The sequence below is a fragment of the Lampetra fluviatilis genome, chromosome 10 (genome assembly GCF_964198595.1).
Source record: "Lampetra fluviatilis chromosome 10, kcLamFluv1.1, whole genome shotgun sequence".
NCBI lineage: Eukaryota > Metazoa > Chordata > Hyperoartia > Petromyzontiformes > Petromyzontidae > Lampetra > Lampetra fluviatilis.
The window spans coordinates 9,902,391-9,929,018 of NC_136284.1; the positions used below are offsets into that span (position 1 = coordinate 9,902,391).

The window sequence follows — 26,628 nt, forward strand, 5'->3', positions numbered from 1 at the left end:
AGATGCCTAAGCACCCAGTCGTCTTAACGTGCAGATGCTCAGACAACCAGACATCCAGGTACACAGACACTCAGATGCTCAGGTGCCCAGCTGGGGGTGAGCAGAGGTGGTGACGAGCTTCACCTGACGGCCGCTCTCTCCAGAGCTTCGGGGCTGTCGCAGGGTGGCGGCTCCTCAGCCAGGACCTGCGCCGGGTCTCGATCATCCGCCCGGCCACCCCCGTGGCCCCGGTCACCCCCCGCTGGGCCCCACTCCCCTCCCCCGGGCACCAGCAGGTGCTGCTGCTGCTGCTGCGTTGCTCCCTTCTCCTGCTGGGCGCTCGGCCCCCTGATGGAGCTGTGTGATTGAGTCCCTGCAACACGGGGTTGGGAGCGGGAAACATCGCGTGTGGATTCATCACCCGTTCTGTGGGCAAATTTTAAATCAGGAGGCACACGACTGTTGAGTTATCACAGGATGTTTGTCCATCTTTCCGCATTTGACTCGAGAACCAAAAGCAGTCGTACAATGTGTGACACACCAAATGCGAACAAAACGGTTCCCCCCTCTCCAAAAAATGTAAGTTCCTTTTTTGAGAGGGCAAGGCCTGACCTGGGGAGAGTGGGTACACACGTGTGAAGGAGCGATTGGTTAATTGGCAATTGCCCGCAAGTGGCCGCCTGTTGATGGTCGGCTACATCCCCTTTCATTCGCCTCTCGACGGTCGCCTCGTCCCTGCGTTCACGGCGTTCACGTCGAAGAGACGGCGCCAAAAAAAAGGCAACCAGCTAATGCCGATTCAACAAATGACACGAGGGAAAGTGTGGACTCGGGTGTCGGATGGACACTGCAAGACCCTCGCTGAACTGCGTTGGCTCTCCGTTGCCAAAGGATTGTATTACAAAGGTTGCACTCGTTACATACACACGAAGTGCTTGCCACAAATGAAGCAGAATACCTTGCTGATCTCGTCAAGGAACATAAACCATCACCCAAACTCCAGTCATCCTTGCAGTCGCAGCTTTTGGCAAACCATTGAACAAGATGGTGACTGTGATTTAAAGCTTTCAAATTTTCTTGCTGTGGATTTCACACCTGATGATGATTGCTTGTGTTGCAGTCGAAACGTCGTGAGAATTTTTATTGTTTTATATTTATATTATTTTATTATTTACCGAAAGAACCAAGAATAAGATGGTCACTGCATCGTGCGCTTTCAGATGCACTTCTGTGGTTGTCTGGAACGCGCTTCCTTCCGATATTAGAACGCCACTGGAGCTATGCACTTTTAAATCTGGATTGAAAATGTATTTCATAAGAACTTATTTTTGTGTTAAGTTCGTTGTCCATCCAGCGCACCTCCGATAAACACGGACGGCTACGTACGGTGCGAAAAAAGTTCAACACACATGCATACGAGCCTGCAGAACAGGGCTTTCCCTGGTAGTCCACTTTATAGCTGGATTACTTTATCATCCTATTGCACGCTTTAATTTAAAAAGCGCTAATGTTCGTGCAAATGATGTAAAAATTGTGGTATTTTTTTTACAGAAACAAGGGTCGGATATCTATGACCAGACATAGAGAACCGACATATTCAGACACAGCCAGACATTACGTTTCCTGTGCAAAGATATATTTTGAAACCAATGAGCTCTCTTCTGGTTCCGTCCACAACAAGATGATTCATTCATGATGCCGATATTGAAACAACTGGTTTTAATCCCCACGACAGTTGATTAAAAAAGGGTCTGGCATGAAACACGTGTGTATGCTTACATTTTATAATTGTTAAATATTTAATGCTTCAGGTAATTAAACTTTAATTACCATCTGCAACCTGTTGCGTTTTGCTACCGGCTGCCGCTTGTTCCCATCACCATAATCGCCACTTTTTTTCATTTAATATTTAATTATTCATGTGATTTGTCTGTATTTTTAAACCTTCATTTGTTATCCCGCTTAAAAAAAAGACCCTTAAATGCACTTAAAAAAGAGGGTTATGAATTGTGCACAAATTGCGACGGGAAATTAATGTAAACACAGACGGCCCCCCCCCCACCCCCCCTTGCCAATCCCCACTGCCAGATGAAGGCCTCCCTGTGCGGGTCGTGGGGCCTCCCTGTGCGGGTCGTGGGGCCTCCCTGTGTGGGTCGTGGGGCCTCCCTGTGTGGGTCGTGGGGCCTCCCTGTGTGGGTCGTGGGGCCTCCCCGTGCGGGTCGTGGGGCCTCCCCGTGCGGGTCGTGGGGCCTCCCCGTGCGGGTCGTGGGGCCTCCCCGTGTGGGTCGTGGGGCCTCCCCGTGTGGGTCGTGGGGCCTCCCCGTGTGGGTCGTGGGGCCTCCCCGTGCGGGTCGTGGGGCCTCCCCGTGCGGGTCGTGGGGCCTCCCCGTGCGGGTCGTGGGGCCTCCCCGTGCGGGTCGTGGGGCCTCCCTGTGTGGGTCGTGGGGCGAGTGTGGGCTGGAGCAGAGGTCGCAACCGGGTACCCGATACCCGTACCCTACCCGATACCTGGCTACCCGTACCCGGCCGGGTACGGGTACCCGTTTGTGACCCTGGTGCGGCCGGGTACGGGTACGGGTAGGCCGTGAGTCACTGGTGAGTCACCGTTTGTCACTCATTTCGGGTAGGGTACGGGTACGGGTAGGGAACGGGTACCCATACCCGGCCGGGTACGGGTATGGGTTCCCATTTGCGACCCTGGTGCGGCCGGGTACGGGTAAGCAATCAAAACCCGTTTGCGACCTCTGGGCTGAAGGCGGGGCGAGGCCGCACAGGGCATTTGCTGCACTGCTGCCTTCTGCCACCAACGAAAATCATGGTCCACCCCTAAACCACATCCGCATAAACCGTGGCAGATGCGGGTACCCGATGTACAAATGGGAAATAAATGAATTAACTATCCAGTGACGCGAGTGTGGTCATCCAGAACAGGACCAACCACACAACGTATTACCACGCAATGCCCCCATCCGCAAATACGAAGGAGACGTCACGGCGAGACACCGCTGCTCGTGACGCGGTTGTCTGGGTTTGACCACCCCAATGTTAAATTGCAGTTGTTGTATCTGCATCTACATCAGCCGTATAAAAGAAGAAGACGGTCAAACGCATTGCCGCAAGCAGCCTGCAGCAACCTGCGCCGCGCGCTTGATGATCACACATCAAGAGCACTTTATCCAGTCTGCTCAGCCACGAGGTCGAAAACGCGACCACGATGCGAGAGGATTTTACGTCTCACCGAAACATTGTCTGGTTCACTGGCAGTAAGACTGGAGCGGGAGGCATGCTAAGCTCGTCGCGGCAGCCACGGCGATCAAGATACTGGATGTGGTGTGCCGATCGCCGGACAATTTTCTGTGCCACCGACCCTGACACACCTGGCTGGAATTAATCAGTGGCGCTTTATATATATATACGCAGTATATACACACACACACACATTATATATATAACGCCAAAGATTCATATACATTCAATATACACACAACATAAATATCTAATATATTTCAAATATATAAAACATGTTGTAATTATATATATATATAAAATGCACAGATATTATATATAAATAAATATATATCCACGTATTATATATATATTCAGATACACCAGCGTACTCTCGCCAAATTGCGCAAACAGCTGCGAGAAGTCGGCCGGACTCGCCCTGCGATGCTGTGAGCGCAATTAGGGCTGGCGAAGCTTCCCCCCCCCCGTCTCCCCACCCCCGCCCGGTGCGTATTGACTGCCTCATCGACTCCTCTCAAGTCCTCCTCCTCCCTGCCGACCTTTTGAGAGCGGCACAGCGTCCCTGCGCATCTGTTACCATCCCTTCCACCCCTCCCCTGCAGCGCACACGCTCGGCTCAGCCCTCCCCGCCGTCCCCCCCCCCCCCCCCCAACTAAAACCTCACAGCCATCCTCCCTAAGCTCTCATCCCGCTTCCCAACCACCCCCACCCCCCCCCGACATGCAACTAAATAAATATATAATGCAGCGTCCAATTATCCATCCACACAGCGCTTAGCGACAGCGCCTCTTGGGAGAGGGTGGAGGTGTAACGAGGAAGGAGGAGGACGGATGGTGAAGAAGAGACGTGGAGAAGGGCTCCGAGGGAGTTGGTCCCGTTGCGTTAAAACAAACAGATTTCATTTACAAAAAAAAAATGTTGCCCGCGTTTTGTCTTCATTCATTAGAATATTCATTCTCATTCGGCGTTTTGTCTTCATTCATTAGAATATTCATTCTCATTCGGCGTTTTGTCTTCATTCATTAGAATATTCATTCTCATTCGGCGTTTTGTCTTCATTCATTAGAATGTTCATTCTCATTCGGCGTTTTGTCTTCATTCATTAGAATGTTCATTCTCATTCGGCGTTTTGTATTCATTCATTAGAATGTTCATTCTCATTCGGCGTTTTGTCTTCATTCATTAGAATGTTCATTCTCATTCGGCGTTTTGTCTTCATTCATTAGAATGTTCATTCTCATTCGGCGTTTTGTCTTCATTCATTAGAATGTTCATTCTCATTCGGCGTTTTGTCTTCATTCATTAGAATGTTCATTCTCATTCGGCGTTTTGTCTTCATTCATGAGAATGTTCATTCTCAATCGGCGTTTTGTCTTCATTCATGAGAATGTTCATTCTCAATCGGCGTTTTGTCTTCATTCATTAGAATGTTCATTCTCATTCGGCGTTTTGTCTTCATTCATTAGAATGTTCATTCTCATTCGGCGTTTTGTCTTCATTCATTAGAATGTTCATTCTCATTCGGCGTTTTGTCTTCATTCATTAGAATGTTCATTCTCATTCGGCGTTTGGTCTTCATTCATTAGAATGTTCATTCTCATTCGGCGCCACGTGGCCGTGCATTCTTGGGGCAGATGCCTTACCCGCTGACTTGGACGAGGCAAATGTGTTTACGAGCATGTTGAGGTTTGATCATCGGAGAGCCGCTGATTAAAGCGTGCGTACGAGCGTTTAAATTCAGTTATTTGTTTTTTTATTTATGCTCCGTTGTCAGTCCCCTTTCAAAATTTCTCCCTTTTTCTTTTGCCCCTCCCCCCCTCACCGGAAAATCGATCGGCTCCGTTTAAGGACAGTAATTATAAAATGATCCCTGCTAATAATGCTACGTTGTTGGATCTTGAATGATCCGCCAAAGCACGTTTAGGAAATCGCACGACCTCCTCGCTTGTGCCACATTTATCAGCTACGCTTTTTGCAGGGTTAAATAAAAAAGAATAATGATGATAAAATAGCATTCATTATAAGGTAATGGCACTAAATATACAAATTCAATTTGCCGTAAGCAACATTCATAATGAACACATTATGTACGAACGTATGGGAATGTCTAAGGGAGAAGTCGTTTATATTCAGTTCAACATGTTTATTTAACCAGGCGAGGGCCCAGCAAGAGTCATTATTTCTCAGGTATGGAAATCCATGGAATCACAGATGTAGAGTATAGTGTAGGGGGAAAAGTATTTAATTTTTAACAAACCCATTTGTGAAATATTTTCAAACTTGAGACTAAGCCTGACATGTCACACAATGGCCCGACGTGGTCAGTAATTGAAAAGCATGTTCTTTCCCACCGGGATTTTATTTCCACAGCCAATTTCAATTGTTAGCATCGCACACACACACACACAATCGTGTATTTATGTTCACATTACGTGTGCGCTATATACATATCGTGCAACTAAAACACAAATGTGTTAAAAGCTGTTTTGCAGAGCAATATATATGCATATATTAGACACAGTACAGCAAGTAGGTTTTCGCTGCGAGCGATTTGTGCAGCATTTGGCACGCCGTGCTTGTGCGGATTGTCTTCAGGCACTGCCAAGCTGAAGCAAAAATGCTCAATAAATATTGTTTAAACGTTCAAAAAAACCAGCAAGCTATTGTTGCCAATTTAGGTTTAGACTCCGTGAGGGCATACTCTTTGGATCTTTCGGTAAAGTCACGTAGGTATAAAATGAAATAAAATAGATCACGACGTTTCGGGCGCAACACACTTCCGTTAAGGCATTTCTGGGGTGAACGAATACATGATCAATACTATATTTCTTTTAAATATATAATCGCGATGAAATCGGATCGTGTGCAAGAGCTAGGCGGATTGTCACGATCGGCACGACCAAGAGGTCGGGTGACCGCTTGCAGGAAGCCTTCATCGAGCAGTGGATGGCTGCTGCTGATGATCAAAAGTGTGAATAATTAATCAATGGGAGAGTACTTACGTCGAAATCGTTCCAGAGGCCTCCTTCCTTCAGCATCGTAGTGTTCCTTAGCGACTGTGGAATGAGAGCGGTGTGGGGGGTAGAATGAGAGGCATTGGTGGGGAGAGTGGCAGAGCGGGAGATGAGAAGATAATTAGATGATTCAACAGCAACAAGAACAAATAACTTGGTGAAACTGCAGATTAACCAAACGTACGCCACTGAAAAAAACTGATATTACACTGCACATACTTGCAACAGTTTCATACTTTTTCCCCACTCTCACTTTACACATGCAATACATTGATATTTAGGATACATACGATGAAACACACGCACACGCACGTGCCCGCGGTATACACGATGGCATGCCGTGCCGCCACTCTTCACAACACGACACACGGATGTCCTGACACTTTTCAGGTCGGTTGCTCTGATGGTTCTGCAGGGGTGGAAACGGCAGTTGACGTGGGCCGCTCTCGGACGAACGGGTTCCACAGCAGCAGCACTTCCATATTTAATTTTGATCGTTGCGGATAGAGAAGACGGGCATGTGATGACGCATAGACTCATTGACAACAAATTAATATCCCTACGCTCATGATACTTGCATAATGCCGTGCGCGTAAGAATCATGCTTAAACGGTGACAAGTTATAGTGGAATGCTAATGTCGATGTTTATGCTCGTGAAGTAAACGTAACTTATTAAAAGGTGGGGGGGGGGGGGAATAATGGTGATCAAGACAAAATATGTTATAGAACATTTTTTTTTTCTAAATATCGACACTGTAACTGTGACAATTAATTTAATGGCTCCAGGGAATTGATGAATGTATCTTGCCTCGAGCAAACTATACCAAATGTTGTGGTTAAGAAATAAACATTAAAAAAATATTTGTTCCTTCATTATAAAGACATATTTTATGTTCAACATCCATTGGACCTCTTGGAACTATGTTGTCTAACAGCATTTGTTTAGGAAAACACTCCGTGGACTGGTTTTGACCTTTTGGGTCTCATCAGTAGTCAGGCTTGTTAAACCAACACTGTAATGCTGTTGGATGTTAAATGCACAAGCCATGCATTTCAGTGATGGGACTCGTCAATGCCAAAAATAACACTGCATAGATACCCATTATAATGACTCATTATAAAACAACTACAGTAGTGGTAAGCTCGTTGAGATTCACTGGTGGGGGTTATGCCTATTGGTTGTATGGTTTTCAATAATAGCTTGTTGAATATTCCAGGCTTTAATAAATGGTAGAATAAATAAGCAGTTTCAGAGCCAATCAGCCGAATTAGGCAAATTATTGGGTTTAAGAGAAATCCATTCGTAATTAAAATTGTTCACAATAAACGCACTTGATAAACTTCCAAATTATTTCTCATTCATGGAAATAAAAATCAGTGGAGCGATATGAGATTGCAAGACAAATGTACAAATAAATCAACTTATACCCATTGATTTATAGACTGGAATTTATTTTAATAAACAGATATAGACTTGTATCTGTTTATTTGCATGTTACCAACAGTGCTCATTTGGCAAGCGATGTTTGCTCAGTTTGGTTTCCTCACTAAATGACTTGGAACCCATTCCATGACAATACGCCTCTTGTAGGCGGCCCGTTCTCCCGTGTTCAGCAGCTCGTGCATCGTGACAGGCAGCAGATGGACCTCGCAGCAAAGCGCGACATTCCATCCCTCTTGGGCAGGAGCCGTGACATTCGCGTGCCGCTCGAGTTCTGAGTAGCGGGAGCGTACCGGCTCGTTAGCCGGTTCCAGGTGGCTCACTCTCGCACGAGGAGCGCCGGGCGCGACCACGCTTCACTGCTAGAGGGCGGAGCGGCACGGGAGGGGGTGGGCGAGGAGGGGGACCGTGGCTCGAACTATCACTGAGACCGTGGAGGCTACGGCTGCTTGGATTGTCAGAAAATAACGCCAGGAGCGAGAGTCACATTCGCCCCCCCCCCCCCTACTCACCTTGCCCCCACTGGGCCCGCCCACGTGGACAGTTGTGGCCTCTGCCCAACATCACGTGGAGTTGCTCCTCTCCTCTTGCGTTTGTGTTCACAGGTCGATACCAGATTATCAACCACGTGATCGTCAGGAGCAAGTCACGAAGTGCCTCGTGGAGCTCCCGGTGGTCGCAGTGAGCGAGCTCACCGGGGAGGGCTCCACACCTCGCAGAAGAGGTTACCCAGGTCAGGAGTAAGGCACGTGACTAGTGTGACAGGTATAGGCGGCTGTTGTGTGCCAGGTGTGAATACATTTACTGGGTCACCCACCTGCACAGACCCGGCTGGAATTAAGCCCCGTTACCTGGGAGACTCAAGTTTACAACATGCTGTCACGGCAATGTCAGGCTACTCTTCGCGTTTTAGACGATTCGTCAATTCAATCAATCAAATCGACGAAAAATTGCAAACGACAAGTTTGTGGTCGATTATTTGGGCCCTTAGACAATTGGCAGCCACCAAGAAATCCTGCCTCCCGAAAGCAGGAAAGCCACCTACAAGTGATGCCCAACATTGCGTGCTGGTGATGCCAACGACGTCACCAAACCATGCCCATCGCCTCCCATTCCAGTGGCAAGCAACTGAACAGATATTATCAATTTTGTTTCAAATACATTTTTGTTTGTTATCCGATTAGCAGAGGAATGGAACCGACGGTGACCGGTAGAGGAATCGATTATTAAAATAATCATATATATTATATCCCAGCTCCACACTCAGGGTCGCCGTCTGACGTCTTCACACTGGATACGCCTGCTCAGGTGTCGCACTTGAACAGAGGGAATATCCGCTGCCACGTGTCAAGTGGAGTGCCGCTCCTAAAGATGCTCTCAGCAGGGCGCTTCGGTGGCGAAATGTTAACTACCTCGCCTGGTATACAGGAGTTTGTGAGTTCGATCCCGACCCTAATGCCTGTTCTTTATTTGGAGTTTGCGTGTATCTCTCCCCGTGGGTCACGTGGATTTTTCTCCGGGTTCTCCGGTTTGTCCCTCCACATTTAGAAACATGCGTTCAGAGTGTATTTGACTGCTATAAAATGCCACGTAAGCCAATTGGTTGAGCGATCATTTGTGGCCAGGTCGCTTCTGAAAAAAGAGCCAATAGCTCAGTGGTGAAATGAAAAGTTTAGTTTGAATGTAATGTGGCGATGTCACTGAAAACGGTGCCGCTGTGACCTCGCGCGCTCAGCGTTTCAGTTGCCCTGCTCGCTGCTTCCTACTCACAGCCAGGTCAACCCTATTTCCATTTCCCATTTAAATCTCATGTTTTTTTTCCACCCATCAATTCACGTGTCTGGGTCATCGAAACAAGGTTTTTAAGACTTCATGGTGCAATTTTCTTTCTACACATTATGAGAAGTGCTGCCTGATGCTCATATTTTAAATTAAATGCATTTTATTTATATAGCTTCTGAAATGTCAATGCGTCCCCGTTCTTTAAAGGAACATTGTCCGCCACTCATTTCCATTCGTGATCATATTCCAGTTGCAGAATTTCCACATTTCTATGGCAGGCTACAAATATAACCATTACATAAGTGATCTTCTCCAGCAAGGTGCTGTTCACCAAATACGATTCAATGTAATAACTCCAAAACCCGTAACAATGGGCTGAACTGAATGGATTAGGATTTCAACTCGTGCATTGCGACGATAACAGCGATTTAGGGAGTGAGCCAAGCAAAATAATTTAAGCCCACAAAAAAGTACTATTGTCTTTTGCATTACACTCTGCTAGTCTATCTCTGAGTGCATGGTTTTACATTCTACAAACCCATTCCACAATAAATCTCTCCAGGTCTTCAGCTGAATGAATTTGGTTCACTGGTAATGGAGACCGTACATTGCAAGTGTGTAGGACAATACTTAAGTAAATTAGAACTTTGGGCTGACTCTGCCTTATGAGTGAAAGTAATACAGCTCCTGCCCACATTTATGGCGGTGCAAATTCAACCATTTAGGTTGTCAGATTTTCCTAGTTAAAAGCATAGACTTAGCAATATATTTGTACCCACAATTTAAGCTATGTAGTCTTTACAGAACATAATTAGAATGGATATAAATAACTCATGCACAATCGTCTTTGTGCATCAGATATACCACAGCCCGTTTTAGACGTGGCGGATGAGTAGCACAGTTGTTAGCACACTGTGCTACGAACCCAGTGACCTGAGTTAGATTCCCGACGTTGGTTAACGTCAGTGGCGAATTGAGATCTGAACTGATCCTGGGCCACCAAACCTCCACCAACGTGGACTGACCAGCACGGTGAAATATGGCCAAACATCCTCCATGACCAAAATTCATGGGGAGGCCTTCATCCAGCAGTGGATTGAAAATCGGCTGCAATGATTATTACTACCTTTATCTGTTACCATTTTACATAATGCCCGAAAGAACCCAGTTATTAGTACACATGTTGTGGGAGTTTTCATCGCTTGCACTTCTCTCACACGCTCACCAAATGCAAATACAAAGATCCCCCGTATAGCCTGAACAGACTGTTGGGGCAAGTGCTGTTAGCTCGCAGCACATATGAAGGCCGGCACTGCACATGAAGGGGTGGGTGGCCAGCACTACCTCCCCAGGGACCATATTTACACATTGCACTAGGTACTCATTTGAGGCCGAGTCGACCGAGGGGAGACCCAGGAACCGATCAAATAATCGTCACCGGTGTTGGCCGTGAGCGGGAATCGAACTAGGGTCGCCGGGTTCGTAGCGCAGCGCGCGCCAACCACTACACCCACCGCTCCTCACCTCACCAAACGCGCGCGCGCGCACGCACACAGAATCAGGACAGCGAGGACACCGTCCACGTGGGGATCGATCCCCTCCCCCCCCCCCCGGAGTGCAAGGGACATCCTCTGCGCACGACTGGCGGTTTAACCAATTGGCCGAGCGCTCCACGCCCGGGGCTCGCGCGCTTCCCCGCAAGCGCCGCGTCGCTTAGCGGCACCGCGCCTCTGGATTACGGCGTCTAATTGGGCGATCGCGAGCGGCTTGACGTCCTCATCACGCGGGAAGCGCGGTGCCGATCGGCTTCCCGGGTGTCCCGAGGAGGTTGGAAAAGTCGATGCGGATCGGAGCGCGGCGAGTCCAATAAGAGGACTGCCATTCATTTGCCTCGGAACGGTGCGGTGCCGCCTTCAATCCCATCGAGCGACGGTGACCGCACGCACTCTCTTCGTGCTGCATCGCTGGATGTCGTCTAAATGCGATGCACGCGTGCACGGCTCCCTCCGCCCCCTATGCCGCGGAGTATCGATAGATGTACGAGATGTCGTCATTTCACTGTTGGATGAGGGCCCTCCCCACGACGTGTCGACCAAACTGCACCACGCTGCTCGGTATGCTTTGAAGGCAGGGAACATATACACGGGGGCATCGAAGCACTGTACAAGAAAATCATTAATTTGATGCACTGCACTCTGGCAAGCACGCATCCCTTGCAGCCGACAACAGCTGTTATGCATGTCGTTGCCCATCTATCCAACCTCGACTCTGTATAGCTTCTCAAATCTGATTAGTTTGGGCACATCCCAGGCAATTTGGTTACAAGGCTAGTACATGCATACGTTAATTTGTGCTGTGCCCATGTGCAATTCTACATATTAATATGGGCACAAATACATGAATCATTATTATTTCCAGCCAGTCTATTCCGTGCTGGATGAGGTGTCCCTCCGCATGCTGTCGTTGCAATCCCTCACGACGATCCTGCTACGCCACAGTCCATCTCACTCGCTACACATGAGCTGACCTAAAAGAAAACACCTCGCAGCAGCTGACGCATTCAAGAAGTTGTGGTTTAACCGCAAACTGCGAACCGTCGCCGACACGCAAACTCGCGAGGGCACGTCCAGTCAAGATATCAGTTCCCCCCTTTCCTTACAACAACCAGCGCACTCCTACGGCCGTAGTCTCAAGCGCGTCATCACAATTCCACATCCTAATGGCAGGAGCACAGCATCCGTGGACTTGCCCAGGAGATTCCACGGTTCTCACGAGATGGCGAACATCCCCGCAGCATGGAAAATAAAAAAAACTCGCTGCGGAAATCAACAACCCGACAAACAGCGAACGCTGCGACATGTCACGCAAAGCCTAAACAATAACACACATCTCCCGTGTCGCCTTAACAGACAATCGGAGCAAAATACTGTTAATCGAGCACCTATGAAGGCCGGAATGGCACACGCGGGGTGGGCGTGGGGAGGGGGATTGGCAAACACCACGCCCGGCCGCCTTTGTCCTAAACAATAATAACAGCAGCAGCAGCACAAAACAAACGCGGCGTGCTGTTTTAAGAGCCACGCGCCGCGCGGAATGTTTTTTTTCTTCCGCGGACGCCGCCGGGTGCGTCGCTGTTTACAGAGCGCGAGACCCACGCAGGCAACTGCTGCTGCCGCTGCTGCTGCGCTCTTTAAAACGAGCGATCGGATTTCACTTCGAGCGGCGCGAGCAGGAGCTGTACGGCCCTGCTGCCACAAACCGCACGTGGATTTCCAGCCTCCTTGCACGCGCTTTGGTGTGGCCGAAGTTCGGATAGGCACGCCGTGTTATCGTTTTTTTTTTTAAACATTCAAATCAATTGGGAAGTGGCTCACGGATTCGCAGCAGTGCTGAAGTAGCACTGACAAGACTTCTGGGGTATGGATCTGAGCCACCCGTGATGAAATGGAATTCTCAGAGCGATGGTTTACGAAAAAAAACCTAACCTGGAATGACCACCACACAAAAATACAACCCATCATGGTTTTCATATTAGATTTTTTTTAGATCACAAGTACATTAACAAAAAAAATTACGTAGGTTTCATTGCCATATAATAGAACATATCTACGTGAAGGCACCTCAAAAGTAGTTATGTACGCATCGTCTAGGATGAAGCGATGCACTCACTACTTTGCAAGAGTTCCAAATTGACCCCTTTGTATCATGACCATGGCACCAGACAGCTCAAATTGTAAATGGGGAAACAGACAAAACGGTGAGAAAGAAAACTACTTTTTTGGTGTAATTCAATTGTGTCACTGGGTTGTATTCAAGTGCTGTTCCTCTCGTACAAACATTCTCTTGACTCATCCTGGCAGGAAGGAAGCAGAGTTTATTCAACACGTTTTCTCGGAGGACCTCTGTGCACTGCCGTGCGAGTGTGTGCGATTGGGCTCGTTGTTTTAAACGCACTCGAACTTGTCAGTCATCTCGGTCAGTTCCCCCATGACAACCGGCGCCAGTGACTTCTTGCCAGCGCGAGACTTTGACAACTTCGCGTGGGCCTCAAAGTGCACTGAGCCTGGCACAAGCACTGCGGTGACGTCACCGTCACCTATTGGCGAACAGAAGCTGTTCTCCTCTCGTTGCAAAAGTTGATGATGCAACCAAAAATGAGAAGACACAAACAGCTTTTATCTCGCGGCTGCGTGTCCCGAGTTCGTCTGACAAAAGCTCCTAAGCGTCATTTAATTAATTCTAGATTTGAAGTTTTCGTGACTGCAAGGGTCTATACTCTTTGGTTTTTTGGTAAAGTCACGTAGGTAAAAAAAAAGAAAATAAATAAATTAAATCACGACGTTTCGGAGGCAACACAAGCTTCCGTCTTCAGGTGGAACCGTCACAGCAAAATTACTGTATCAAGTGAAGAGAGCTCTAAGAGACACGAGATTACATGCAGGTCATTTAATTACCGAAAATACTTTATTATTACCGTCTGACGTCCCTTTAGAGCCCACGAGCGGTGCCACTGGACTGACGTAGTATTGGAAAGATGCATGGGAGTTATCTCGTTCTATAGGAATGTTGAAATTCTGACAGTGAAGATCGCGCTGCCCTAGGTTTACGTTGTATGTGCAAAGGTAAGTGGTTTATTACTTGGATCTGGTCTTTCTGTAGTATTCACTCTCGGCTCACTGCCATATATTGCTTACACCGCTGTATTTACCAGGAGCATTCCGTGGGTATGGTTACTTTGACCTGGACAACCAAACTGCAGCTCCAACCCTTACCATTGCTGCCCATCCTGCTTTGCATGTGACTTTTTTTGTTGAAATTAGACAAACCGCTGCATTGGCCAGAAACCTTAAAGTTGTTATTTTAAACTTGATTTGGCGCTTGTTATTTTACTTTGATCTGGACGCCCGACTGCTTAAAGAATGTGTTTTGCACAAACCCACCCCGACAGTTTGAAGGTCGATGCCCCGCTCATATTGATACAACCCAAAAGCAAAACAATTTACGACAAGCTTTGTTTGTGTGAATTATAGCCCAAATAAGGTCGCAACGGTCTTTGTTTTACCTGATTCCAGGTGGCAACAGTGGGGGATTGAACGAGACGACGTTGATAAGAAAACACAAAGACAAAGATCCCCCGTATCGCCTTCAACGGATTATTGGGGCAAGTGTTGTTAGCGAGCAGCAACTATGAAGGCTGACACGGCGCACTAAGGATTGGGCGGCCAGCACTACGCCCGCCCGCCGTTGTCTATCCAGTGTCGATGTTTACACACCGTACCATGTACTTATTTGAGGCTGAGTCGACCTAGGGGAGGCCCAGAACCGGTTCAGATAAACGTCACTGGTGTTAACTGTGAGCAAGAATCGAACCCGGCTCGCCGGATTCTTAGCGCTGCGCGCTAACTGCTGCACTACCGCTCCCCACAACAACAAAAACACACACACACCCACACACGTGAAGCCACCTGCTGTGGGCAACCAAACCTCAAAAACAGGCCGCAGCCCGACAAGGCGCTCTCTAGACGAGCTCAGCACAATTATCAAATCAGTGCTTTGGCCCGGCCGTTGTAAATCGTTGACGGGTTGAACACATTTAAACGCGCAAGGAGGAGGAGGCTTCCTCGCATTCATGAAATGTGTCAAGATCATAAAGCTGAAGCTTTATAGCACAGCCGACCTTGATTGGAAAGGTCTAACGCGTTTGGCATCTGAGTGGAGAGTGCCAGTGCCCTATTATGTGCCGTCGCTTCCGAGCGCATTATCGACAAATGTGTTATTGTCTACTAAGCGGCTCTAAACTAGAATGTAAATGCACAGGTGACCACAGATGGGGCTGCAACAATTGTACTATGGATTGTACCGGAGTGACATCCTGGCAAGGAGATTGGTTGTTTTTCTTCTTACGTAATTTTCGGCTCTAAAAACGTCTAAAATCATAAAACCGATACAAACTCGTTGGTTCTTTCGGTAAAGCCACGTAGGTATGAAATAAAATAAATCACGACGTTTCGGGCGCAACACAAGCAACGCCCGAAACGTCGTTATTTATTTTATTTCATACCTACGTGACTTTACCGAAAGAACCAAAGAGTATGGATTCCTGCAGTCACGAAAGCTTCAAATCAAGATTAAACCAATACAAGCTATAGATACAGAATATTTGTCGAGAGGTTGACACACACACTCGGAATATGGTCGATGAGTACAATGTCTTAAATGTTCGCAGGTGCATTGTGTGTGTGTAGATTATAATATTCAGCTATTTGTAAATCCACTGATGGATGAAAGCCTCCCCATACTGTGTCAATCATTGGGGTTATTTGACCGATGTTGGTGACGTTGGTTTAGTTGGGCCCGGATTGGTTCAGCTGTCACTCGCCAACGATATGAACCGTCTGGAAAGTACTCGGATCACACACCAGGTTCAGACCACGAATCAATCTGCCACCCACCCCCACCCCCCCAAAGCTGCGTTGTATGTAGCCTTACCTGGCTCACGCAAACAACACTTGTTTCCCTCCACCAGTCTACGTAGCTATACGGCCGATATCAGCGTCTGTATATATGTGTTGGGCATACAAATCACATTTGTTCCAATATCAAATAACACCACGAAGTGTGTTCCCACTCGCAGGGTGGTCTCACCTCGCCGAAGAGCCGGGTCTTAGTGCACACACTTGTAACGACTGGGCATTCTTTTCAAGCTCGAGCAAAGCAAACATTAGAAGGCTCTGCTCGTGTGGGGCTCAGCTGGGGGTGCCTTGGAGCAAAAGGTGAGCGGGCAACGATCCTCGTTTCCAGACTCGTGCGCTGGCAAGAACATCTGCTGCAAATGTAACGTCATGTAAAACCCATTATGAATTCACTTCTGGATCAAAGACCCCCACCCCCTGATGCAATGTGTCAGAAAAGTGTATTGGTTTGGCCATGTTTGTTTGTTGTAGTACAGAGTTAGACTGATGGCCTTAATCTAAGTTGTCTTGTGGTTGTTGTTGTTGTTTGACTTGCATCCCACTGGGATTTTTGCACACAGCGTTGGTGTGCAGTGTTTTTTCTGCAATATTTTGCGGTCTTTTCTTGGATTTTCTGATTGCACTTTAAAATGTTTTCTTGTTCATGTTTTTGTTTTTTGTTTGTTGCGGTTGCACCCGATTCAAGAGCCGAATGGCTCACAGGGCTATACCTAATAAATGAACTTGATGTTTCACCATATTTCACCACGCTTGTGATTGCTGGCTGGTGATAGCGGGAGGGCGGAGGCGGAATAGATAATGATCTCTCCGCCACTGATGTTAACCACCGCGGCTGCAAATGTTTCACTCAGGATTCATAACGCGGCGCACGTCAGCCACTGCGCCGCCACTCCCAACTCGGCATACGGGACGTGCCTTACCCACACACCGCCAATATTGAGTGCACAATCGTTGTCACTGTGAATTCAGAACGTTCAACGTTTGCCCAGATACATCGACTCAGTTGAGTCGGCAAGTGATATCTGAACTCCGACCGGACACCACACTTCCCCCCCCCCCTTCACCAAACCACACTGACCAGAATGGTGAAGTATGGTCAAACGACTGCTGTAACATGATGCCGAGTAAAGTTGGTTTCGTTGCCCCGGTTCGTGTGAAACGACCACATCGGGTGCTCTCACCACGAAACAATGCGTCTATTCATTTCACCTGGCAGCGACTATAATACGTTGTGTTTTCCCCCCACCTACCCACCCACTCCCTCTCGTTCCAGAATACACAACTGACATGAAAATAACTATTGCTGCCATTCCTAAAATAATGTGATAGCACTGACAGAGCAATTGGACCCCTTGCGGTGACCCTACCCATCATTTCACGTCACCTGGTGGAATTATCCTTTTTTGTTTTCACTCAAACACCACCTATACCCCCCCCCCCCACCTCGGTCACGCAATCCTGGAAAACAAACGCCAGAAATCGTTGCTTCGCGGCCTAAAATTGGCGGGCCACGGCGCAGCTGTAGTCACCGGTCAGTGTCCCACGGGTCGCGGCTCACGCTTGTAAAGCCGGCGCGGCGGAGGCAAGAGTTGACGATCACGCCAATTGTGGTGACACTCCCGCACCTGCTGGATTGGGAAGCTACTGGAGCTCGTCATTAGGTAGCCACTGGAACATTGCACTTTTAAATCTAGATTAAAAACTCGCTTCTTTAGAACTGCTTTTTGTGTTTAGATTGTTGTCCTCCCCCCCTCGCCGCACCACCGATCAGCGCAGTTGGCTACTTATGGTGCGAAAGACGTTTTACGTAGATGCGTACATTGATTTGCAAATTGGTCAGGAAATTGCAGTAAAGCAAGCGGGTTCATATACCCATCCGTGCGTACTTTTGCATCCATACATCCCCTCGTGTGTATGTGTGTGCGTGTTGTCCACGTGTTACTCTGGCTTCCTGCTCGTGAGTAAGGTGGTCATCTGTTACGATGCAATGTAGAGAATGAGTCTCGATGACCAGCGAGCCTTGTCTGGTTAAATAATTGATAATTATTGTTGACTTAGCGTTCGACTTCATAGACAGGGCCACGTGCAGTTAGCGGGTCTCTTCAAAGTGATCAGATGTGGGGCGTGATGTCATCTTAGCAGTAGCCTCTTGCCTGGTGACCTCAATCCCATCTGCCAACGATGCTCTGCGTCTCTCCTCTATTGTTTTTCTTTCCGCAGCCACCATCTGTTCCACCCTCCATCCCCCACTACGTTCATGGGCTGTCACCCCCCTCCATCCCCAAATAAAACCCTGCATGCACGGACAAATATCCCCCGTATAGCCTTAATAGACTGATGGTGCAAGTGTGGTTAGCGAGCACCTATGAAGGCCAACACGGCACTCGAGGGAGTGGGTGGCCAGCGCCACACCCGGCCAGCCTTAGTTTCCCCAGTGCTGATAATTACACACTGCATCAGGTACTCACTTTAGGCTGAGCAGGAGTCTAACTCGGGTGGCCGTGTCCGTAGCGCTGTCCGCTAACCACCGTGTGCCACCGCTCCCCATGCACAGCACACACGCGTGTCCACACGGGGTTGGATGCGCACGCCACAAGAGTCGCTCCCACCGAGCGAACAAACAGCCGCGTGCAGCGCTCTTTCCCTGCTGCCTTGCGTCTCGCTCCCACGTGGAAGAGGCAGAGAAAGCGATTAATCCAATCGCTGAATAACCAGATGCGTTGTGTGTGCGGGTTACTCGATTTGCCTCTCCACCGCCACCTCCCAACTTGAGTCGCACTGTTGTACGCAATAATTGTACGTGGAATCAGGGCAAAGCGACCGCCAAATTAGAAAACGAACTGGCGGAATGAATAGCCGCGGTATTCACGCTGTTGGCAGTGCTTCTGTGGCGGGGTCGGATCTGAGACTGGGGCGATGGGGGGGGGGACAGGTGGGAGAGAGGCATGTGACCCACCTGACTTTGCTGCCAGTGCGCCGAGATCTCGACATTTCCACGTCGCGCCAGGACAATGCCCGCGCGAAGCAACAACGAAACTCGTCGCCATGGCACGGATGAGCGTTCAGCAATAACAAGCAATTATTCAATTAGACAGCGGATGATACGTTAAGTAAACATGCCATCGTAAAATAAAATGCTCACTTAATTACCAGGCACTCGTATTTCACATCCTCAGCAACGACTACAGGCACTCGTATTTCACATCCTCAGCAACTACTAACAAGCGCACGTGACACAGCGCTAACACGTCGAGGTGTTCACAAACGTGCACATCGTGCGCGCGATGGGTGACGAGGAAGTTGTTCTAACAAAAAATGTGGCTCCACAGGGTGTGCAAAAAATTAACTCCGTAAAAACAAAGTTTTTCACTATAAATCCTTTATATGCGTGGCGGCTAGAGTCCTCTCGTCCTCTGGCTTGAGATGGCTGCCACCTATGGGTCAGATGATTGCCTGCCACCATTAAGCAATTGGTAATTAAATATAATTATTTTTTTCCTAAAAAGTGTAAAATGTTTGAATTTTTTTTCACGAAAATAAATTGTCACGCACAACGAGTCTGTGTGCAAAATGTCAGCTCGATTGGATCACGAGGGTTAAAAAACGACCAAAAGATTTGCACGGTCGTAAGCGCACAAGCAAGTGAACTTAATATAAAGGATTAAAAAAAAGCGATTGCTATTTTGTGTCGAATATTTTCTCGCGTTCGTTTACACGATCAGCGTATAAATAATCTAAATAATCATCCACATTTAACAGTATACATCCGCCACGCTGTTGTATATTGTTAAATGTGGATGATTATTTAGATAATAAAAAAACGTGCACATATTTGATGGGTCAAAATGTGTTATGCTTTGAGTATCTCTGACACCAAGACGGTGGGTGTAGCGGTTTGTGGTTGTACAGGAGATATGGATACGAATACAAATGTATGTTTATATATAAGCACACATATATACGTGAGAATGTAAAAGTGACCGAGTGGCTCAAGGGACTGCGCCACTGAGATTCTGCGTTCGAATCAGGCCGATAGCCACGTGTTGTTTCACTGATTTTTCAGGCGCAGTGAATGAATTGTCTCAACCTGGTCACACCAAGGACTGCCCGCCCAAATAAAAGTTCACGTTGTTTTATTTTGAAGTCTGCTGAGTTTTGGCCTAGATGTGTAAGGGCGAGTAGTTGTACATACGCGAGGCTATAATATGTCTTAGAGAGGCCTCACGAAGCGATTCAGAAGTAGTTTTCTCGCTGCACTCGATAACATTCAACATAAAGCAGTCCGGCTGATTTATTATCCCGCACTTACTCATTCACTCCAGTCACTCGCCCATCGGCGGTCAGTCCCCCCAGTATCACTCATATCGCTACCACCATGGTGAAAGTCCGCGTGAACTCGTTCATTCAGAGCAAACGCAGCGTGAGATCTCCGCTCCAAATCGGCTGCATCGTCACGTTCTTTCAGAATCCCATCGCCCCCCCCCCCGACCAACCCGAGTGTCTCTCTCCCCCCTCTTATTCTTTTCAGGCTAATTATTTCCAGAAAAATGCAGCCGAAAACGTTCGTCACACACCGAATTAAAAGCCGGCGGGACTCTACAATTGGTTAATCAATTTTGATTATTCAAATTATTCAAGCGATTTTTTTGATTACTTCTGCAACGCGAGTCGTAGGCCTGCGCGTGTGCAAAACGTGTGCATTCCACTACCGTGCTGGCCATGGTGCTGAAAGCAATGCAGCAGACGGGCCCTGCTGAGCCGGGAAGGGTGCAGGGTCGGTTCGGATGTCACGCGGCACTCACGTTTGATCCTGGCCGGCAATCGAACTCATGTCGCCGGGTTCTAAAACCATTGCGCAACCGCTCCACCGACGGCGTAGTACAGTCCAGTATATATATATGCTGCACTTAATATCAGCCTATGCGTGTGCAGCATTAGGAAGGCACAAATTACATTTGTAATTCTTATTAATAATCCCATTCTGCGTAAGTGCTTTTAGTGAGCGCCTGTTAAGGGGTAAAGGTTGCCAGCGCTGAGCGCTTTACATTGCCCGGCCGCCTTTGTCTCAACATTGTTGAGACTTAATGAGTACTCGTTAGGGGCCAATTCGTTCAAGAATAGGGAAAAGGATCGGGCCAGATTACAGACACCAAATGTCACAAAATTTCGTACACGAATTGTAGTAGAATCGATGTCGTGGTTACATACGACGCGACTGCATACGATTACAAAGACAAAGGGCCTCGCTGTAGCCTTGACCAGAGTGTTGGTGCCAGGACTTTTAGCGAGCACCTATTTAGGCCGCACACAGGGGTGGTGTGGGGCCAGGACCAGGCCCAGTGCTGACGTTCACACACCGTACAAGGTACTAGCTTAAGGCCGAGTCTACTCAGCGGAGGCCCAGGAAAAGCTTGTATTCTTGCCACTGGTGTTAGCCACGCCTGAGAATCGAGCACAGGTCAGGTTCGTAGCGCGGTGCGTTAATCACTACGCCACCGCTCCCCTACACACACACACACGACCACATATACACACACACTGGGTATCTGAATGAATCCATTTATATGTGGCTCATGAACGTCGTTCATGGGTGGTGGGGGGGGGGGGGATTGAAACCATGATGCAGCTGACATGTTGTATATGTTTAATGGCGTCTCTGCTTTCGCAACAACTCTCAGACGCGTATTGAAAATGATGCAAACCTCGTTTAAAGAGCACGAGGCCAATTGTGCATTAGCGTGAGACGCGTGTGCTGCTATGATGCACCACGTTAGGCCTCCTTTGCGTTTAACGTCTACGTTCAATGTTCATTAAATCCCCTCCCCCACATTAGTTGAACCAACGGTTTTGTTTTGAGGTGTTTTTTGTTGTTGTTTGTGCATTATCAAAGTACGAGGTCCTTCCAGCCCGACAGCACTCTTACGTGTGCCAGCTTATCGTATCTACGATAGATTGTGTGTGTGTGGGGGGTGGGGGGGGGTGAAGATGTCTCAAAAGATTCGAACCTATTAATTCCACATCATTTGATGCAGTTTTTAAAGCACAGCTTACCCCACCCCACCACCACCAAAACACTCCGCCGTCCAACTGCGTTCCCCTGCATCTTACTGCCCTCCTATCCCCACGGCTTACCTCTATAGCAACAACCCCAACAACTGTGCGTGCGAGTGTACGTGGGTGTGAGTGTCCAGGGATGGGTGTGGAAAGTGGGGGGAGAGGGGAGGGTTGGGAGGTGGGGTGTTCGGAGGAAGAAGGCATGGCCCGTTTGGGAATACGTGAGGTGGGGTGGAGTTGATGGATAAAACACGGCTGTGGTGCTCATGGTTGGTGGTGGTGGTGGTGATGATGATGAAGTGGGAGCACAATTAAGGTGACGGCTGGTTTATTAAAACACCGAGCCAGCTGGTCACCTCTCATCCTCCCCCAAATCCACACGGCCTCGACATAACCCACCCCACCACACGCCACTCCCTTAATCCCTTACCCCCCCCCACACACCTACGCGTAGCAACAACCACTCCAACCACCACCCGCTGCCCCCCCCCCAAACCGCAGAGTCTTAAAGCCCCTCCGGTGGAATGTTTGTTGTGTTTGCTTCGAACACGCAGCGCTGCCCTCTGCGCGTCAACGCATGAGCATTGCAACGTGGAAGGTGGCCGGCAAACGAGACAATTGCGTGCAACAAGTTGTTCCTCCAGAACGTAAAGGCCCCGCGCGCTGAGCAAACTAACGTCGATAGCTCAACGGATGCAGGTACATACACTGCGTGCTGAATTAGCCCATTCCGTTTCTTTTTGTCGCACAGTGCCCAAGGCCATTGTACCGTGTCCGGCCGCGTGGAACATTCATCTGCAATCGGCCACGCGCGTTATGTAAAAAAAAAAGCAGCACACTTATGCGTGCGTGCGCGCGCATGTGTGCGACTAATCAGCCGCGGAACAGGAACTATTGCACGCATGAAGAGCATTGCGAAAAATCCGCGCGGGCGTTCTGCAAAACGTCGTTTTTCCCGATGCACGCTTTGCGCCGGGCGCCACTTGCCAGCTGCACCGGTCGAGTCGGCAATTCCGCGTGCTCCTCAAGACGTCCCTCCCCCCCCTCGTTCATCACGGAGGGTAAAAACAGGACGCAAGACGCATGCAGAAGCTTTACAGAAACACATAAACACGCAATTATAACGACAACCCCTCCTCTGCCCGGCCGCCCACTCTCTCTCGTCTGCTAGCCGTGTCCTTCCTCAGAGACGTCGGCGACCGTGGCCTTTCTTCCGTTGAACCCTGCCCGTGATATCTACTCGGTCAACTCCGCATTAGGGTCTCCCACAGTTGCACCGATTGTTCAACTTGCTCACGGCGAACTTAATTCGCCGTCTTCCCCGACTTTTTGTGCCTCTTAATTTTTCCCAGTAAAAAAAGAAGAAAAACATTTATATTACGTCTCTTTATTTCGCATTATATGTCCAAGAAACCTAATTACCCTTTCTCGAATTATTTTGTTGTACATTTATGTTATTTTTGTACCTGATAACTACACCGCTAAATTCTGAAACGTGTATGTATATATGCTAACTCTCACCTCCAATAACAGTCTTAAATGAATGATATTCGTAGTACGTATTCGCAATGTAGTCTGCTCGATGTCATGCAGTGCTGGACGAACACTCTCAATCACAGGTTGGTAACGAGGTGAAACTCAGGACCGGTTCAGCTATCACTCGCCCAATAACGATCAGCCGTGACAGGGGATCGAACTGGGATGACCAGGTGCAAAACGCGGTGCTTTAAAATCACAGCCCTGCACCGCACCGCGCCAATTGCATTATGGACTGCATCCAATCAATCGCCATCGATGCTCGCTATGGAAATGCGAGCCGGCGCTGCTCTCCAGCCGCGTGCAACAGAGCAGCTGTAGGATTCTACACTATGAGACCTCCTTTACCAGTGGCAAAATATAGTAGTAGGTTTTTACCCTTTAAACTGGTACAAAACTACTGCAGGATTCTAATAAAGCGGAACCACGCGGAAGGCGCTACCGTGGTCCGAGCGTAAACGCGCGCGTGTAAAACACGGGGAACACGAACGTGGCAATGCGATCAGTGAAGGCGCCAACGATGCAAATCGAGCAACGGTGTTTTTGGAGAATGGCACTCAAAGCGAGGAGCAACCATTAAAGTCATCAACGTGGGCAACGGCGGTCCAATTAAGCCGCTCGCGCGCACAAAGACACGCGTGGAGGGAGCGATTGCATAATAGTCATCACAGCGGAGGTTGATTTCAAATATGTCCTGTACATGGTAAAGTTATTGTCAACAATGCACTGCTGTGGGGTTATTTAGCCATACCTCACCATCGCGGTGACTGGTGACGGCGAGGAGTATACACGGCACGACACACACGTACAATGTAGCAAACGATCAGGCTGCGCTAAATACACATTAAAAGTAACCCCGTCAAAATACGGGTATGTGATCCATACCGTTTTTGCTTAACACGGTCACACATGCAGCGGTCAAATTCAATAGTCCCCTCCGAGTAATATCACTTTTTACCACGCGACGTTCAGTTGTAACAGCGAGACGGTGCAAGACGCGGGAAGGTACCTATGATGTACGAGCACCCTCCAATGTTAAAAGTGGCGCTCCTCCGTTTCATAAACTCTCCTTTCTTGGCGCCTTTATCCGTCATGGTGATGATGATGATGATGGCCGTGACGTTCCGTCGCCGGCGCTCGTGAATGCGATGTCCCGGCGTGAGGCGGCTGCGTCGCGCGGCTCGATCGCGAGTTTGGAGAAACGCGGAGGACGCGCATGGAAATCCCTGTGCGTGTGTCTCCCTGCGCGTGTCTCCCTGGCGCGGCCCCGCGAGTCACAGCGTGCAGAGCGAGCGAGGCGGGCGGGCGAAATCTCACCAGCAACATTGTCCAATAGGGGTGCAGTGAATAACCTCCCCCCCCCTCCCCGCCACTCCTCCACCTACCTAACTCCCCACTCCCCACCAAACATCCAACCACCACCCCCCACCCAAGCCCCCCAGCCCGCATCTGCCGGCACCCAATCTCCCCAGGTCACACAACTCACCTCGACCACCCCCACCCCCCCAGCAAAACCCACCGCAGCCTCCCAGCACTCATTACTCCCCCACAACCACCACCACCACCCAACCCCTCCAGCCCACATCACCTCCCACCCATCTCCAACCCCACGCACTCCAGAGCTGTGATGATTGTCACAAATCACGGCCGCTATTAGATTCAAGAAATGATTCTCATTGTTTGTTCGCATCATATTCACAGCCGCATTTGTATGAAGCAACGATCGCATCGTTTGGCGGAGACGTTGCTGCGTAATCGGGAAAGCGTCGATTGGTCACACGCACGCATTGCATCGCGAACCTTAATACTAATTGACACAGGGTGATGCACTGGCAGCTGCAGTTCCAAACAGCAACGATTTCGTCGCATGACATTACACCGAGAGCGCAATGTGTTTGTAATTGGAGGTGGGGGAAAAAATAATCGACAATTAATCGATGCATGGTCGCGCCCCCATTGAACATTGCTGACTGCAGTGGGCGCAGGGGTGCACAAAAAAGGTGGATGGGTGGGGGAAGGGGGTAGGTGAATTGGGAGGTGAGTGAGTGTGTCTGTGTGTGTACACGTGTGTGTTTGTGTGTGTGTGGGGGGGGGGGGTAGCGTTTAGCTCCCTGCACTATGAACCCGCCCGCCCGAGTTCGATTCCCGCTCACGGCCGACACAAGTGACGATTATTTGAACCGGTCCTGGGCCTCCCCTAGGTCGACTCAGCCTCAAATTAGTGCCTGGTGCAATGCGTAAATATCGCCACTAGAGAGACAAAGGCGGCCGAGCGTGGTGTTGGCCACCCACCACCTCGTGTGCCGTGCCGGCCTTCATAGGAACAGCACTTGCCCCAACAGTCTGTTCTAAAGGCTATACGGGAGATCATTGTGTTTGTGGAAGAACTAAATCAAATAGGATTCACCCCTAGCAACGCTTGTTCCCAGCACCACGTTTTTTTCCGACGCGGTTTAAATGCGTGTACAAGGTCACGAGAGAAAGAGAAAACTACACACAACATTTTATGCCAAAGAATCTCGATCAATGTCTCGCTGGATCTTTTTCTCTCTCGCTCTCTTTTCTGCCTCTCTCTTTGTGCTCAAATTTTTTTTTTTTTACAAGAAAAACATCTATGCCTTATGCATGATAATACCTTGTTGCTTCTCCAAGCGTGCACGTGTAGGCCGTAACACACAGCACGTGCGTAGAGCCATTGTCTGTTCATTCGGCAGGATACATTATGTATATTTTGACACAGACACGAGACAATCAATGACCTCAAGCAGCCCTCTAATGATTTGAATAGTTTGGAAATTGAAATATTTCGTTTGTAAGTTAATTTTATAATCAACGGCACGCCTCTCCATGGAGATTTATCTACCTACGGACATCGTTTAACCTGATTAAAATGTGCCAAATGTTAAAGTTGAGAAATTTACTAATTATCCTTGAGACAAAACCTTTCTGTGAACTGTAGGTTGACTTCAAGGATAGATTCATAAGAATAATAATTATGTGTTGCCCTTTGTCATGCCATTCCTGGATGAAGTCCTCCACGTGCTGTACCGGCAATAGTTATTTTTTAATATACAGTACTTCCCAATTGGTCAAGGTCGGTTT

At 48.6% G+C, this 26,628-nt stretch overlaps 2 protein-coding genes across 2 annotated transcripts in view; both read right to left on the reverse strand.

The window, feature by feature from the left end:
• The window catches only part of LOC144934552 (dual specificity calcium/calmodulin-dependent 3',5'-cyclic nucleotide phosphodiesterase 1A-like), a 31,714-nt gene extending 31,468 nt beyond the window's left edge, over positions 1 to 246 (reverse strand). Inside the window, exon 1 of the mRNA XM_078860470.1 lies at positions 124 to 246. The gene's annotated coding sequence lies outside the window, so the exon portion shown is untranslated. The remainder of the gene's footprint in view (positions 1 to 123) is intronic.
• LOC144934393 (dual specificity calcium/calmodulin-dependent 3',5'-cyclic nucleotide phosphodiesterase 1C-like) lies at positions 120 to 24,827 on the reverse strand. The gene is made up of 3 exons (XM_078860107.1): positions 24,536 to 24,827; positions 6,228 to 6,281; positions 120 to 352 (listed from the first exon to the last, which is right to left on the reverse strand). The coding sequence occupies exons 1-3, from the start codon at positions 24,618 to 24,620 to the stop codon at positions 120 to 122; spliced, it is 372 nt and encodes a 123-aa protein (XP_078716233.1). The 5' UTR covers positions 24,621 to 24,827.
• Positions 24,828 to 26,628: the final 1,801 nt, after the last annotated feature.

Excerpts from the sequence above, each read along its gene's own strand:
- LOC144934393 (XM_078860107.1), bottom strand. The coding sequence starts at position 24,620 with ATGACGGATAAAGGCGCCAAGAAAGGAGAGTTTATGAAACGGAGGAGC. Across the intron at positions 6,282-24,535 it reads AGGGTGCTCGTACATCATAG|TCGCTAAGGAACACTACGAT; the intron begins GTACCTTCCCGC and ends CTCATTCCACAG. Across the intron at positions 353-6,227 it reads GCCTCTGGAACGATTTCGAC|GGACTCAATCACACAGCTCC; the intron begins GTAAGTACTCTC and ends CCCGTGTTGCAG.